The 17,908-nt window shown below is 40.2% G+C and overlaps 1 protein-coding gene and 1 pseudogene across 2 annotated transcripts; both read left to right on the top strand.

Moving 5' to 3' along the window:
• Window positions 1-7,154: 7,154 nt before the first annotated feature.
• Window positions 7,155-8,454, top strand: LOC104611992 (F-box protein At4g18380 pseudogene; annotated as a pseudogene). The gene has a single exon (XR_016083164.1). The product of XR_016083164.1 is annotated as an F-box protein At4g18380 pseudogene (transcript).
• Window positions 8,455-8,592: 138 nt separating this feature from the next.
• On the top strand, window positions 8,593-12,589 carry LOC148802521 (uncharacterized). The gene is made up of 3 exons (XM_088899451.1): window positions 8,593-11,367; window positions 11,473-11,834; window positions 11,910-12,589. Exons 1-3 carry the CDS (start codon window positions 10,755-10,757, stop codon window positions 12,285-12,287), a joined length of 1,353 nt encoding a protein of 450 aa, XP_088755577.1. The 5' UTR covers window positions 8,593-10,754; the 3' UTR covers window positions 12,288-12,589.
• Window positions 12,590-17,908: the final 5,319 nt, after the last annotated feature.

Genomic DNA, 17,908 nt, shown 5'->3' with positions numbered 1-17,908 from the left:
CGAACATCACCCACACGTTGTGAGGTACATTCCTCCTTTTCCTCGTTCCACCCACTTCATATTGTCAACGCTGTCTCACCTCATCATCAATGCTGTTACCCACCAAATGTACTCGATCAATGCATGCCAATGCCAATGTCAATGCCCAATGGGTTCGCAATTCCCACTTCAAATTAATGTAGAAGTTGGGAACATAATTGACAGAACACCAACCAGCTTTAAGGGGTAGTGCAGTCATATTATATTACCTTCCATCAAAATGACTGTTCTGAGTACAGAGAATCAAGGAAAACATTGAACTGATCCTGTTGTTCTTGTCACTTAGGTCTTGAAAAGAGATTCAGTTGAACAAGGAGAATTCATTTCACCAATTGGGAGTATCAGTCTACCCCAAAGTAGACTGAGATTCGGCTGGGGCATGTGATACTGTTGAACTCTAGCTTACTGAGAAAGAACTTGGAAAGTCAAGGGGGTGTTCTTTTCTCACTAGTCATCATTTTGAGTTTGTGATTTAGGTTGCGTTTGGTTGCAGTGCAATTGATTTGGATGTAAATTCTGATTTATTTTTGTTTCAAATTTAACTTTATTTTGTTTGATTGAAGTACAATGAAGTAAAATAATACTTGAAGTAGAAAGAAGTAAAATCCAAAAACAAAATTAGACCAGAGCTTGCATTCTTTTCATTTGCAGTCCTATGCATTTATACTAGTGCAAATAAAATTGTACTGCAACCAAGCATTAGGGGCCGTCTTCATGAGCAATGCAACAGCTTTAAACTATAAATATTCAAATTGTCTAATAAACATGTTTATAGTATACTCATAGAGGATGAGGAACCATAGTTAGAGATGACAATTTTTCTCATCCCTGTTGGGTACCTACCTAGCCTTTCCAACCCGATGTAGTCGGGGAAGGAGATTGCCTTGGTAGGGCAGGGATGGGGATAGGGATTAATAAGGATCATTGACCGGGGACGGGGTTGGGGATGGGGAGTCAAGTCCCCACCATCCCTACCCTGATTATATATATTAAATATACTATTTTATATACATGATATTATTTATATAAAAAAATATTTAATTTTTTTCTTTATTTTAAATAAATCTATTTTTTAAAAAAATACTATTAATTAAAAAATTCAGGGATTTATTTCAAAATCGGAATCAGGGATGGAAATATGATCCCCGCCCTGAACCCACCCCATTGCCACTCCTACACTCAGTGGATTTCACAATCTCATTTAACATATTCTGAGTCCAAACCTTAGACAGTTGTTGCCATACACTCAGTGGGTTTCACAGTCTCATTTAACATATTCTGAGTCCAAACCTTAGACAGTTATTGTCATCATCATCATTGTTAACCTTTTGTCCCAACTCTATTGAATTGGCTACATAATTCTACTTTACCATTCCATTCTGTTTAGTGCCATGCCTCAACTCGTCTCATATGAAAACAAAATTGGCTCTATTTGTTCCAAGGCTCCATTGGGAACGAGTACAAATACAAATATATACAATGCAAATATATATAATATAATACAAGTATAAGGTTTTGCACTCTACATATTTATATTTGTATTCCTTTTCAAGGCTCAGTTTGGAAAAAATATAAATATAAATATATACAATATAAATGCATACAAAATACAAAGTTTTATAGTCTACATATTTGTGTTTGTAAGGAGTGTAAATACAAATATATTCAATACAAATGCATACAAAATAATATAAAATACAAAGTTTTACATTTTATATATTTGTATTTATGCTATTTCCAAACTAAATCAAAATAAAATGGGTGGAAGCATTTTTAGGCTTGAGTCCCTTCTTATTAGTCTGAAAATTTTATGGACTATGAGGTCTTTAAACTTGGCACACTTGCTACATATTTCAACTTTTAAGCCGATTTCAGTTCTTCCACTCAAAATTTTCATAGTGGGAGCTATTTAATAATGGTTTCAATTCTTTGAATAGAGGAGAAGGCCCAAGCTTTTTTCAAGAAAAGAAAGCATAATGAAGCTAAAGAGCTTTAGTACATGTTTTGGAGTGCTTTTTTAATTGTTTATTGGACTATTTGCTTATTGAGGAGAAGTAGCCTGAATGGGTATTTGGTTAAAAAGACCAAAAAAGTGCTTTTTTTCACTCAAAAAAACTATTTTAGAAAAAGTTGGAGGATTTATTTAAGTTTTGGAGAAACGCTTTATAAAAAGAAAACATGTTTAAAACGTTATACTGAACATTCAAAAATCAGAAGCTGCTTATTAATAAGCACATATTTGAAAAGCCCATTCAGAAACAATAAACACTTCTAAACACCGCCTAATCCTCTACTGTTCTACCAACCGACCATAGATTCAACTTGGGTCAAACCCGTTATTCTATATCTAACCAATTAATTGTAATATTTAATAACAATATTAACCACAAATTAATAATAAATACAGTATTAATTATTTAATAACAGTATTAAATTATTGTACTTAAATTATATTGGCAAAATAATTATTATTTTGAACAAATATGGTAGATTACCAAAATTCAACACAAATAACCATTAATTTTTGAATTATTGTTAAATTATTCTATAGTTATTTTTAAAATTAATTTTTATTTATTTGAAGTTATATTTAAACTATTATTAGCATTAACTATACTGATAAATATATTTAAATAAATAATTTGAATACAATTTGAAGTTATAAATAAATTAATGGTTATCAACGATTTCGTTGATTTCCGCCGCTATAAATCAGTTTATACGTGATCGATTAGTAGAAAAATTAACAAAAATGGTCACATTAGTATTCAAATTACATTTAATTACCAAAATAATATTACCAATATTTCTGAAAATATGACAATTTTCAGAAATTAATGGAAATACCATAAAATTACCAATAATTAACAATTTTGTCACAATCATTGAAAATTATCCAAAAAATGTTACAAAAAACTATGATTAAGAGTAATTATATTTAAATTAAATTACATTTAACTACCAAAAAATGTCATAAATTAGTAAAAATTACCAAAATATATCATTAATTAGTAGAAAATTACATTTAATTACCAAATGTATATTACCGATATTTCTGAAATATAACAATTTTTAGAAATTAATGGTAATACCATAAATTTTATGTTCAATGTATTATTGAAACATATTACTTTTGTATAATAGCTACATATGTTTACTATTATTTATTTCTATTATTTCACTTTTCTCCTTTTCTGAATTTTTTAATTTTTTATTCCATGTCATTTTTTAAACAACCAATGAGAAGCACTTTACCAATAATCTAAATAATCTATTCTCCTAAAATTTCTCCTAAACTACTTCCCCCACTTTCTCCCAAATTATCTCCAATTCCTATTTATCTTCTAAATTATCTCTAATTCCTATTTATCTCCAAAATTATCTCTAATTTAGTATAGAGTTTGTCTCCTAAATTATCTCTAATTCCTATTTATCCACTCTCCAACATTTTATCAATATCTATCTAAAGAATTTGGATTAAAAAAGTTAAGAATTATTTAAATATTCTAACAAAAATATTTATAGCTCTGCAGTGGGGCATTTTTGACATTTTGGATGTTTATAGCTTTGCAGTGGACATCAAAAACCTACATTGGGCTTGTCCGTACTTCTCCATTCTATTATTTAGCTTTCGCTTAATAAATCCCGTGCATCGCACGGGTCCTCGCTAGTATATATATTAAAACAAAGCGGTCAAGAAATTTTCTCCTTTTTTTTGAAATTTTTATTTTTTTATTTCACGTCATTTTTGAAACAACCAATGAAATGCACTTTCAAAGAACCTAAATAATCTCTTCTCCTAAAATTTCTTCTAAACTTCCTCCTCCACTTTCTCCAAAATTATCTCTAATTCCTATTTATCTTGTAAATTATTTCTAATTTCTATTTATCTCCAAAATTATCTCTAATTTAATAGAGAGTTTTTCTCCTAAATTATCTCTAGTTCCTATTTATCCTCTCCCCTACTTTTTATCTATATCTATCTAAAGAATTCTTGGATTAAAAAATTAAGAATTATTTAAATATTCTAACAAAATTATACAACAACTTTAAAATATTTATTAAAAACACAAAAAATAATTTTATACTTTTACAAAATATATCACGAAATTATGTACTAACAATTTCAATTATGTTTTTCCAGATTATCAATTTAAATGTTTTTAAAACATTTAATAATATGTAATATCTTTAAATAAATAAAATTCAAATAACAAAAAAATTTAAATATTTATCATAACTATATTTTAAATAGTTAAAATAACAGAATTATGTAATAAATTTAAAAAAATTCTTCAAAGTAGAAAAATAATTATAACATAATATTCAAATTAATAATAATTTAATATATTATAAAATTAATAATGAAATTATGTAATAATAGTATAAATTATGATTTTATGGATAAATAATTAAATAAATAATTAATATTTTAAAATTTAATTATTTTACATATTATTTAAGTATTTAAATAACAAAATATTTAACATAACTAGATTTTAAATAGTTAGAATAAAGAAATTATGTAATAAATTTAAAAAAAATCTGAAAAGTAGAAAAATAATTATAACATAATATTGTAAATAGCTAAGTTCACTTATATTAATTAATAATTCAAGAAAATAACTTTCACAAAATTAATATTTATTAATAATAATTTAAAACTCTTAATATATATTTATTATATAATTATATATACTAAAATTAATATTTATTGTATTTCAGTAATTATTTATTGTTTTTGTGATAGATGTATTTTCAATGATTATGTATAAATTTATTTTGTTTTGTTATTTAACAAAAAACTTTAAAAAATTATTGGAGATTAAACTACTATTATTGAATTTTTTAAATTTAAAATTTATTGTACTTATTGTATTATTGTTATAACTAATTAATTAATTAATATTTATTAGAGATTAAACTATTATTTGAGATTATACTATTTATTGACTAAGTAATATATTTTTAGTACTTATTGTATTTTTTTTATTATTGTATTTTTTATTACCAATATATTTTTAATAGTTGTGTATTTTCACTATAAATTTTCAATAATTATTGGAGATTAAACTATTGTTATTTATTGGAGATAAGACTTTAGCTAAAATTGTGAGTGTTCATGAGTTGGTTCGATCTGGCCGTAGGCTATTTGGCCAACCAAATTGACCTGGTCAGGTTGGGGAGTTGGTCAATTGAAACCGACTGACCTTTTGTGAAAACCGATCTACTCAAGTTGTATCTATTTGGGTCAGTTTTCACAAAAGGTTAGTCGGTTCAAAAGATTTAAACTGAAAAATTAAGTTTAATTTTAAAAATGACAATGCAATTATTAAAAAATAAATTTAAAAATTAGATTTATGAAATAAAACATTTTAGACTAAGAAATATGAGAAATTTTTCACATTTTCATATTAAAAATTATATTTAAAATATAAAATATTCATATATATCCATGGTTAGGTTGTTCGATTTTGGCTAATTTACAAATGGACAAAGTGAAACTAATTCAACTTGGTCGAATTGGGAAATTTTTGAACCAAAGCTAACCTAAAATACTAGAAAACTGACCAACTCGGGTCGAGTTAATTGGGTTGGTCGGTTTCATAAGTTTGATGAATAAACCTAACTGAAATTAATTATTGTTATTTTGTATTATAAAAAAATTATTAAAAGTAGTATAAAAAATATGAATAATTATTAATTATATAAAAGTTAAAAATATAAAACAATTGTATACTATTATGTGTTTCTATTAGGGTCATTTACTAGAATACACCTTATAGTTTTGTATATTTACTTAAACTTACCTTATAGTTTTCATTTTACTAAAACATCCCATATATTTTACAACTTATTTACTTAGTCAACCTTTCATTAAGGATTGTTTGTTTTGCTATTAGGCCCATGATTTTTTATTCCAAAAATACCCTTAACACTTTTTTATATAGAAAACAAAATTGGCCAAATATAGCTAATGGTTGCCCGTGTCTTATTAAGGGCAGGAATGGTATTTTTATTTTTATTTTCTTTTGATTAAATTTATTTAAATGACCATTAGTGTCAACACTGTCATTTTCCACTATCATATAATGGAAAATTGATTAAATCCATTCTAAATTATAAGTGATGTTTTATTAAAATGCTAACTATAAGGTAGATTTTAGTAAATCCATGAAACTATAAATGTATTTTAGTAAATGACCTTTCTATTATTTATCTTTCCTTTAATAAATCCTGTGCATCACACTGGTCCCCGCTAGTTTATTATGAAAATTTGGTAGAAATTCAGATATAAAAGAATAAAAGAAAAAAAATGAAAAAGTACAAAAGCTTTCAAACCGGCTCAGGAGTTGGGCCAGGCCTCGAACTCAGTCCCTTCGAAATCGACTAGAAATTCAGCCCAGGCCCGACCCAACATGAACCCACCCCAGGCCCCGCTTGCAACCCACATAAATGTAAAAAGTTCCAGTGGGCTTGAGTTAAATTGAAGCCTATTTTGCCACGAGGAGGATTTGATAATTGACGCCAATTAACATCATCCACACGTCGTCGTCACTTGTCAGGTACATTTATTCTTTTCTCTTCCTCCCATCCACATCATTTCGTCTACGCTGACCTCATCAACCCCACCCCCCGAACCTACCGATCGATACACGTCAACGCTAGTCTGTTCACACTTCTTCACACTTAACACATGGAAAATTAATGTAGAAGTTGTGGAATGTAACATAATTGACTGAAGACCCACACGCTTCAAGGGTATTTTAGTCATAAAAAATATCAGTTTTACCAAAATACCCATATTATCCTTATTTCCAGTTGCCACATCACAATCACAAAATAATAAAAAAAACAGCAGAAAAATATCTACAACTACAAGATAATATCTTCAGCTGCGATGGACTGATCTAAAGTCCAAAACTATCATATAAAAATATCAAATTGTTAGTTACAATTCCCAATCACATCTCACAACGACATACAAACTATCCAAATAGGCAGATAAAGTCGCCACGTTTTCGAACCCAAAACGGTGTTCCGTGTCCGAACCGATTGCTCCGGTTTTCGACGAAACCGTCAACGCTCCCTCTCTCCTTTTAAACCCCTCTCTCTCTCTCTCTCTCCTCGTTCCTATTCGACCCGTCCATATTTCTGAGTTTCGTTCGTTTCAAACTTTCAAGGTTCAACATCTATGCTCTCCGGCCAGAGTTTTGAAGCAGACGATCACTTCGACCGTCTACACGACTCGCTCTTATGTCTCATCTTCAACAAAATCCAAGACGCCAAGACGCTCGGCCGCTGCCTCGCCGTCTGCAAGCGCTTCAGCTCCCTCGTTCGTCAAGTCGACTCGCTTGTCGTTAAGGTCGACTGTGTTGACGATTCCGTTGATGCTGATGATCGTAATTCTTCTGAATCTCATGGAAGCAGCTTATCTATAGGTTTGGCCAAGTTCTTGCTATACAGAATCATCTCGAAGTCTTTTCGGTTCCTGCAGCGGACTCTTCTCTTTAATCAGAAGAAGAGCATCTCAGATGGGTCTCCCTTCCATTATTCCCCCGTACAAGTTCTCAAGAGATTCAACGAGATTCGGGCCCTCCGGATACAGCTCCCTGACGACTCGGGCGGCTATGGTGGTGGCGGTGATGGGTTGTTGCTGAAGTGGAGGGCTGAGTTCGGCAGCTCGCTACAGAGCTGTGTGTTTCTGGGAGCCACTTCTTTTCAGAAAACGAAGCTTACATGTATTGAAAAAGGAGATAGGAATGATTGCTCGATGTCTTCGGCATCGGTGGGAGGTGAAGAGACCTCCCATGGCTCCCATGGCTCGTTTTGTACGAACGGTAAACTGAAATTGAGGATTGTTTGGACGATTACGTGCTTGATTGCTGCCTCTGCAAGGCACCACCTGTTGCAACAGATAATCGCCGATCATCCGACGCTTCGGAGTGTTGTGATAACAGATTCTTGTGGTCAAGGGACTCTGTGCATGGGGGAAGAGCAGATTGCCGAGTCGAGGCAGTGTCTGGACTCATCAAGGACGTCGGCGGCCTTGCCAGGCAGAACCCGAGTTCCGGCCGTGAATGTGAAGCTATGGTATGTGCCGAGGCTGGAATTGCCGGGGTCTGGCTATGTAATGGAGGGAGCGACTCTTATGGCGATTAGACCGGTTGATCGGCCGCCGGAGAAGGAGGAGAGTGAGGTTAGTCTAATGGCTGGCGCTTTTGAGGGGGAGGAACAGGGGAAAACTTTTGGTGAAGCTGTTAGAGCAATGGCGAAGAGGAAGGCACGCATTTTGGAGATGGATTCCTTTTGACTTTGAGTGGCAATTCTGTAAATATAAGAGTATCATAAATACTCGAAGGAATATTTTGTAGTTCAGTAGTTATTATTTATAAATAGAAAATTCTGAGTAAATTTAAATTGTTTTCTTCTGTTGGGTTCCTGTTTTCTGGAAATTACGAGTAAAGAATGAATTAAAACAGACTTTTCAGTTCTTGGTTTGTGAAGAGCTTGAGTGCTTGGACATGGATGCTTAACTGGTTAACCCCACCAGATTTTTAGTTCAGTCATGTGTAATCTTGGAGCTCAGATTAGCAGTAGAGATTTTTGAGTCCTTGATAGTGCTTGGACATGGATGCTTAACTGGTTAACCCCACCAGATTTTTAGTTCAGTCGTGTAATCTTGGAGCTCAGATTAGCTAGCAGTAGAGATTTTTGAGTCCTTGATAGTGCTTGGACATGGATGCTTAACTGGTTAACCCCACCAGATTTTTAGTTCAGTCATGTGTAATCTTGGAGCTCAGATTAGCTAGCAGTAGAGATTTTTGAGTCCTTGATAGTGCTTGGACATGGATGCTTAGCTGGTTAACCCCACCAGATTTTTAGTTCAGTCATGTATAATCTTGGAGCTCAGATTAGCAGTAGAGATTTTTGAGTCCTTGAAAACTGGTGTTGCAGAAAAGCTATAATAATCTTAGCAGAGAACTGGCTCTGAAAAAAATAATGACAGAGCAGAACAAACAGTTGGGAAATGGGCTTGCATTATTAGAAATTTCAGATAGCAAATTTAGCTGTATCTGTAACTTGGATGTTGGCTTCAGTTGTTGGGCTTGTGGGGACTGGATTTTCAGGAAGAGTGGTTGTTATTAATGGAGTAAGGAGAGTTTTTTTCCCAGTTTTGAGCAGATAGAACATCACATTTACCAATATCTCTCTTTTATAATGATGGTCACCAACTGTGGAGCCAATTATGGAAGAACAGATCTATAATTATGTAGGGTCAAGAATTATACTCTGATCAATTTTACCGTAGTATTGAAGCATCAGTTGAAGTTGAATATGTACAACTCTGTCCAGAACTTGGATTTTGGTAATGATGGTGCGCGATCTGATAATCTTAGCTGGATGGTGATCCGGACTCCAGGTAGCTGAATGGTTGAGAGCTTTGAGTGCTAGAGAGTAAAATAATTACGCGTACCTTTGCCTTGAGGTTCTAGTCTTTATATACTGGAGTAGCCGTGGGCTTCACGAAAAATTTATGGGTTCTTCGGGCTGTAGAGATAAGGTTGGTTCCATTTTTGGAAGAGGGCAGCACGAGGATGAGGCTTATCGTCCAGCCCCGATTCAAGTGGAATCGGGATAAGTTCTTATCGTGACCTCGGGAGATTCAGGATCTGTTGACTCATCATGATCCCAAGAGATTTGAGATCTGTTGGGAAGGCCTTCGAAGTTGGTTATACGACGCTTCGGCTCATTAGCTCTGAGCTGGAACTTCGATTCTTCAGTCTTGGACTGGTGCCCGAGATGCCTCTACGCCGAGGTGGGTTTGGAGCCTAGGTGGCTGGGTACCCGAACTGCGAATGTTGCGAACTGGGCTTGCCCGACTGAGTTATCATCCTTCAACCAGATCGCGCTTACGTGTCCCCTTCCTGTTAGGTTGTGCCAAATCACCCTTCATCAATTGCCCCCCACTCCTTGTGCCAGGGGTCCCAACCCGGTGCGAGGAGTTCATGGAGGGTCTAGGTGGATTTGGAGTGAGGTCTGGTCAATCTAAAGAGTGAATCGTTGGTCGGACCTGTTCAATTGTCTGGATCAACCACGAAATGACCCAGATCGCGTCCCGGGCACACACGGACGTCACACTGTTTATAGACTCCATGGACATCAAAGAGCGCGCTCAACTGATTTCGTCATCGGGTGTCGTGCAGCCAGTTTTCGTAGGAGCCGTTGGATCGCACAGGTCTCAGCCATTGATCGCCATGTGGTGAACTATAAATAGGGGGCCAAGGGGCCCCTCTCCTTTGCCAAAAAATCTTGTGATTGAGCTCTCCCGAGGTCGCGCCGAAGTCTTTCAGCTCGCCACTCTTTCCTTTGTGTTTCGAGGTTGTTTTCGTCCTTTCGGTGAGTTCGTCTTCTTTCGTTAGTTTGTTCTCCTTTCCTTTTCCTGTTCCAACATGTCTAGTGCTAGTATAGATAGACTTCTTAGCGATTCTAGTAAGCCCGAGGGTGCCAAGGTGCAGTCCTCGGCTCCCGCTGGCGAGGTCAGCTCCTCGCCAAGCAGTTCCTCTCCTTGTCTCTTAGGAGATACACCTTTACCCGAAGTCGGGCCATCTCGGCCTAAGGAACCTGAAGTTTGAGTGGTGGGACCGACCTCCAGAGAGGGGGTCCCGTCTTCTTCCCGGGGTCAGGATCCGGATGACTTCAGCTCTTCCACTATGACCTCGGACAGGTTACTGTCCTTGGTAGCTCATTACCATCTTCCCGATAACCTTATTTTTAGTATTCCTTTGGGTCGGTACCCTTGGGTTCATGGTCACCATGAGCTTGCTGTTTTTGAAGAGCAGCTCGTAGCTGGGTTGCACTTCCCGTTCCACCCATTCATTGTAGAAATTATTAAGTTCTTTGATATTACCATCGACCAATTACACCCGAACTCCATCCGAGCTATAGTTGACACAATCTCTTTGTTCCACGAGTATAACCAACCTCTTTCCATAGATACTTTTAGTTCGATTTGTTCGATCAAGAAGAACTCCGCTTGCCTGCGTGAGGATACCCAACAGAGTTACTACATTTCCCCCCGCCCTGGGTTCAAAATCCTATTCGGCAGCCCGAACAAAGTACCGGCCTGGAAGAGGAGGTACTTTTTTGTCTGGAACTCTAAGGGCTGGCCCTTCCCGACTAATTGGCGATTGGCCATCAAAGACCCCGGGGTGAGGCTAGATGCGGAGACCAGGGCGGTCGTTAACTCCTGGAGGAACCTCGGCTTGGAGATGAAAGATTTCTTGGCCGAGGAGAAGCTTGTGCGAGTTGGGCTGAGTCCTCCTGGTAGGCCTCCACCTTGGCACTCATAGTACTCTTTCTTATTTTTTACTTACTTCAGTTCGTGACTAACCCCTTCCTTTTTCTCTTCTATAACGGACGTTGATGCAGAAAACCTTCTGAGGAGCTTCCAGAGGGGGAAGAAGAGGAAGGCCTCAAAGAAGTCTTGCCGAGAGGCTGGTCCTTCAACTCTCGTCCCACCCGAGGTCGCTACGTTGGAGCCGATCTTGGCCAAGCTTCTGGAGGAGGAGGTCCGTCCCCAACCTCCTATCGTGGACCTGGACGAAGGAGCTCCGCCTCGTGAGCCCGAGAGTGCTTCTATGCCCGAACCTCAGCTCTCGAAGGAGAGCATAATGACCCCGCAGCCTAGGCACCTCAAAATCAAGGATACCGTTTTTCCTGCTGAAGTAGCGAAGTGGGCTGACATGCCCACAAGTCAGCTCAGGGGTAGGGCTGCCAGTTACTGCATGGTGGTGAGTACCTCGCCTTTTTATTCTATTTCCTTATTCATCTGTTAGCAGTACTTACATCTGCTCTCTATTTGCCAGGTGAACTCCGCCATTCATTCGCTAGTCTACCCGTCCGAGATCCGCCTGAAACGAGCTCGGGAAGACGAGGAGAACGCTCAGAAACTTTACCACAAGTTGGACTTAGCTCGGGGTGAGGTTCTTCGAGCTAAGAAGGGAGCTCGGAGCCAACAAGAGCTAATCATGGTGCTGACGGAGGAGAAGGAAAAACTCAAACGCGAGAACGAAAACCTCGATACTGAGATCTTCGAAACCGCCATCCAGGAGATGCGGGTTGAGGAGAGAGAGCGTGCCATCGAAGATTTCAAGGAGTCTCCGGAGTTTCACAATCTCCAGGTTGAGTATGGATCAAGCTCGTACCGGTCCAGTTTCAAACTGTGCAAGTGGCTGATGCGATAGAAGTTTCCCGAACTTGACCTCAGAACTGTTTCCATGTCTGATGTTACTCCCGAGATGGCGAAAGTGGCTAATGAAGAACCCGGTTCCTCCGAAGAGGAAAGTGATGATGAAGTCCCCAAGGCAGGCTCGTCAGGAGAGGCAGGCCGAGAGGACGCGGAGGAGGATTGCATGGAGACTAACCTGCCCGGCAGTTCGGGCGCATAACCTTGCCTCTTTTCTTGGACCTCTTGTAATGTACATCCTGGGCCTCTAAGCTCGGCTATAGTAGTAGTTTCTTCTTCCTTTTTTTTTTTTGTACTCAAAACTCCACATTAATGAAATATAAGTGTTTTGACAATCTTCTTGCGCAAAAAATTTTCTAAGTGTAGATTAATCCCGAGCTAGCGAGCTAAACCAAATAGAAGTTAACGTTACTACCGAGCTGGTGAGCTCAACACTATTGAGAACGATATAATTATCGTGGCGATCCAGGACAGCTAGATGCCATAGGGTACATACCCGAACTGTCTACACCTGGATTGCTTATTTGTCCAAGTGTTGGTTACCCCGAAGTGCCGAGCTAACGAGCTCGGCTCTATGTGGGATTAACCTTACGTTACTATACGTCGAGGAAAGTTAGACACCGTAGGGTTTATACCCGAGTTGTCTATGCCTCATAGGCAACTAAGACTTGTTTGCCTATGCCGAGGAGGCGACTAGGACTTGTCCGCCTATGCCGTGGAGGCGACTAGGACTTTTCTGCCTATGTGGAGGAGGCGACTAGGACTTGTCCGCCTATGCCGAGGAGGCGACTAGGACTTTTCTGCCTATGTCGAGGAGGCGACTAGGACTTGTCTCAGTGTCGAGGTCTTTTGTCAGCTCGGCGTCGTAGTTTGTAGCCTTCTGGGAGTGACTCGTAGTCCTCTCTCCAGTCCGTCATCTTTGGGTTGCAAGTTCACGAGTAGTACCTTCTTAGGTTATCAACGTTCCATGCTCGTGGTACCTGCTTCCTTTCTAAGGTTTCGAGTTCATACATACCTTCCCCGAATACCCGTTTGACTCGGTACGACCCTTCCTAGTTCGGTCCGAGATTGCCAACGCCGGACTCTGGTACCATAACCTTCCAAAGAACCAGGTCGCCAATGCAAAAGTGTCATTTTCTGACTCGGGCGTTATAGTATCGAGCTACTCTTTGGTGGTAAGCTGCAGTTTGAATGTAAGCCAGGTCTCGTACCTCTTTTATCAGGTCTAGGTTGGTACGGAGCTCGTCATCATTCGTCTCCTTGTCGTAAGCCTCCAATCGTAGTGTGGGCACCTTGATTTCTGTCAGGATCACTGCTTCTGTGTCGTAAGTGAGGTTGAAAGGGGTTTCACCTGTGGCGGTCTTAATGGTAGTTCGGTAGGCCCAAAGGACACTGGGTAGTTCGTCCACCCATAACCCCTTCGCTCGAGCTAGGCGTGCTTTCAGTCCGCGAAGTATTGCTGTGTTAGTGACCTCTGATTGCCCGTTTGCCTAGGGGTGTGCCACCCATGGTGAATGTTGGCGTTCGCCCGCTCCCCACTACGCGAAGGGCCATGGGCTAGTGAGGTATTTCAGATCAGCAGCAGGTCGATGGTGAATGTTGGCGTGCCTCTGACACCTGTCACACTTCTTGACGAGCTCGAGTGCATCTGCCTTCATCATGGGCCAGTAATAGCCTTGCCGCAACGCTTTCTGTGCGAGAGCTCTACCCCCCAAGTGTTCGCCGCACAATCTTTCGTGGGTGTCACGGAGTACATGCTCGGCTTTTGGGGGTCGCAAGCAGCACTGGTAGGGGAGCGTGAAAGATCTTCTGTACAACTATCCATCTATAAGGACGTACTTAGCTGATTGGCGCTCTACCCTTCAGACCGCATTGCGTTCTACAGGTACGGTCCCGTGAAGTAGATAACTTACGAGTGGGTCGATCCAGCTCAGTTCCGCTTGTGATACGGGAGCGACCTCTTCTGCCCCCTAGTAATGCTAGGCCGAGGTAAATCCTCTATGTACACGGTTCACATGGTGTTACTACTCGTACTAGCTAGTCCAGACAAGGCATCGGCCTCAGCGTTCTCGGACCTCGGGATTTGTCTGATGAAATAGGAGATGAAGCCGCACAAAATCTCTTTGACTTTGACCAGATAAGCTGCCATAATGGAGTTACGGGTTTCGTATTCACTAGTAACTTGGTTGACCACTAGTTGCGAGTCGCTGCATATGACGAGGTGTTTTGCCTTCATTTCTCTTGCTAAGGTCAACCCGACGACCAATGCTTCATATTCTGCTTCGTTGTTTGATGCCGCGAATCCGAACTGGAGTGCGTATTCCAGCTTCACCTCGCTTGGGCCGTACTGAATCAGTCCTGCATCACTTCCCTGTTGGTTGGACGAGCCGTCGACGTGGAGGATCCAGGGCTCCTTGCCCCAGGTCGGTCCTGCCTTGACCGGGATTGGCGTCGCACTGGTTGAAGCTCCTGACTCGAGGGTCGCGGTACTGAATGTGCATTTTGCTACAAAATCGGCCAAGGCTTGGGCTTTGATTGCCGTCCAAGGCTCATACCGGATATTGTACTCGCTCAATTTGATAGACCACTTTGTCAATTTGCCAGACACTTCGGGTTTGAGTAGAATCTACCTCAGAGGTTTGTTGGTGAGGACGACGATAGTGTGGGCCTGGAAGTATGGGCGAAGCTTATGAGCTGCTATGATTAACGCGTACGCTAATTTCTCAATCTCCAGGTACCTAGTTTCTGCATCCTGCAAAATTTTACTAACATAGTAGATGGGTCGTTGAACCTGATCTACTTCTTTGATTAGTATTGAGCTGACCACCTCATCGCTCGTAGAGAGATATAGTTTTAACACGTCCCCTTCCTCGGGTCGGGTTAAAACCGGGGCGGTACCTAGATATCTTTTTAGCTCGTCAAAGGCGAGCTGACATTCTTCAGTCCATTCGAAGTCCTTACTCTTTTTTATGGCTTTAAAAAAGGGTAAGCAACGATCTGCTGACTTGGACATGAAGCGGCTCAAGGCGACTATCCGACCAGTCAGCCTCTGAACTTCTTTTATTTTCTGGGGTGGTCTCATATCTAGAATGGCTTTTATTTTATCTAGGTTGGCCTTGATGCCACGTCGGTTGACTATATAGCCTAGAAATTTGCCCGAGGTGACTCCGAAGACACACTTATTTGGATTTAGCTTCATGTTATAGCTTCGCAAAATTTGGAAAACACTTTTTAATTCTTTCAATAAAAAATTCAAAAATTGGGTCTTCACGACCATGTCATCAACATAACACTATTTTATTGCCAATTAACGGCTCAAAAATTTTATTTACAAGGCACTGAAAGGTTGTCCTAGCATTTTTTAATCCAAAGGGCATGACCTTGTAACAATATAACCCAAGCTCGGTTATGAAGGCGGTCTTCTCTTCGTCAGCAGTGTCCATCCTAATCTGGTTGTAACCAGAATAGGCATTTAGGAAGCTCAGCAGCTCATGCCCTAAGGTCGCGTCCACTAGGCGGTCGATCTTGGGTAGTGGGAAGCAATCTTTTGGGTAGGCTCTATTCAGATTGGTGTAGTCGACGCACATGCGCCACTTGTCATTGGCCATTTTCAGCAGAACCGGGTTGGCCACCCAACTCAGGTAGTGGACTTCCTTGATGAAGTCTGCCACTAGGAGCTTACCAACCTCTTCATCGACTACCCTCCAACGTTCTGGGGCGAGGTTGCACTTCTTCTACCTTACTGGCCTGACTAAAGGGTCAATGTTTAATTTGTGAGTTATAACTTTTGAATCAATGCCGGACATTTCTGCCGCGGACCAAACAAAAATATCTAGGTTTTCGAGTAAGAAACTTACTAGCTGGGAGCGGAGTGGTTCATTGATCGAGGCACTGATTTGGAGAGTACCGGTATGTGGACCGTCTTCTCTGTCGGGGCAACTCGCTCGTTAGTGTACTCCGCAGGTCGCTTGAGCTCGAGATCTTCTACTAGCTTCACCTTCCCTTTAAGGGCAGCTATGTAGCATTTGCGTGATTCGAGCTGATCACCTCGCACGACTCCCACCCTGTAATCAGTTGGGAACTTCATCGCCAAATAGTAGGTGGATACTACCACGCATAAAACATGCGTGATGAGCCGACCTACTATGGTGTTATAGGGGGAGGGAGTCGCAACTACTAGGAAGGTGTGCTCAAACCACACGATATTTGGCCACGTGCCGGCCTCTACAGATATTGTGACTCGTCCAAGAGGTCTGACCTCGTCGCCACTGAACCCTACCAAAGGGGTGTCATTCGGTTTCAGGTCACTCTGCTATAGCTGTAATTTATCGAACGTTTCCTTGAAGAGTATGTCGGCCGAGCTGCCCGAGTCTACCAATATCCACTTTACTTCAAAGTCATTGATCCGCAGCTTTACTACCAGGGCATCGTCGTGAGGATACTGGATCCCGCACGCATCGTCCTCAGTAAAGTATATCGGTCCTTCAAGCCGAGGTCATTTTTGCGGGTTTTCCTCTTCATTTTCTAGCTCGTGCACCGAGATCCTCTCGGCTGCCGATGTACACCCCGCGATGATGGACCCACCGGTAATCATGTTAATTACCCTCGGATCGGTCTCTCTTCTGGCAACTGTCGTGGCGGTTGCACGTCTTGCCTGCTACCTTCTGGGGCATTCCTCTGATCTCCCTGTTGGTCTACCTGCCAATCTGTCTGTCTCCTTTCTTCGCGTAAGATGAAATTCTTCAAGTATTCGCATCGGATGAGTTCCTCGATCTCATCGTGAAGGTTTCTGTAGTTCTCTGTACTGTGCCCGTGATCTCGATGAAAGTGGCAATAAACGTTCAGGTTTCTTGCTGCTAGGTCTCCTCTTAGCCTGGGAGGCCATTTGACAAAGGAGGAATCCTTAATGGCCACTAGGATCTCTCCTCTTTTAGCATTCAAGGGTGTGTAGTTCGTTCTCTCCATAGGAGGGGTCCTAGAGCGTCGACCTGATTTACGAGATTGCGAGGGGGACCGACTTCTAGAGTTGTTTCTTCCCCTGCTCGGGGACTTGCTTTTCTTCCTCTTTTGTCCGTCAATGCTCATTCCTTCACTTTCTCTCTTCCTCTTCTTCGGGGGTGGGTTATCGACCTTCTGATTGATCTCCTCCTCGGTGCCAATGAACTGATTTGCGAACTTTAGGAACTCGGTAATGTCCTTCGGTCTGTTTGCTACAACATGCCATTTGAATTCCTTGTGGGTAATTCCCTTCTTGGCTGCAGTGAGTCTTACTGCCGGGTGGAGGTCCGGTATCTACAAGCAAGTGTCATTGAAGCGTTTAATGTAGCTCCTGATCGATTCTCCTTCCCTTTGAACCACATCGAGATGGCTTTCTTGGGACTTCAGACACTTTTTGTTGGTGATGAAATGTGCAGTGAATAGGTCAGCGAACTACGACCAGTTTTTGATCGAGCCTGGCGCAAGGTTTCTGTACCAGGTTCAAACTACCCCTTTAAAGGTAGTAGAGAAGGCTACACACATGCAAGACTCATTAGCCCCAGTTAAGTGCATCTGGGACTGGAAAGAGTCCACATTGTCATTAGGATCGAAGGACCCATCGTACCTGTCTAACGGGGGCAT

This window comes from Nelumbo nucifera, chromosome 2 (assembly GCF_055504915.1).
Source record: "Nelumbo nucifera cultivar China Antique chromosome 2, China Antique-T2T, whole genome shotgun sequence".
NCBI classification, from domain to species: Eukaryota; Viridiplantae; Streptophyta; class Magnoliopsida; order Proteales; family Nelumbonaceae; genus Nelumbo; species Nelumbo nucifera.
This window is presented reverse-complemented; position numbering and strand designations above follow the sequence as displayed.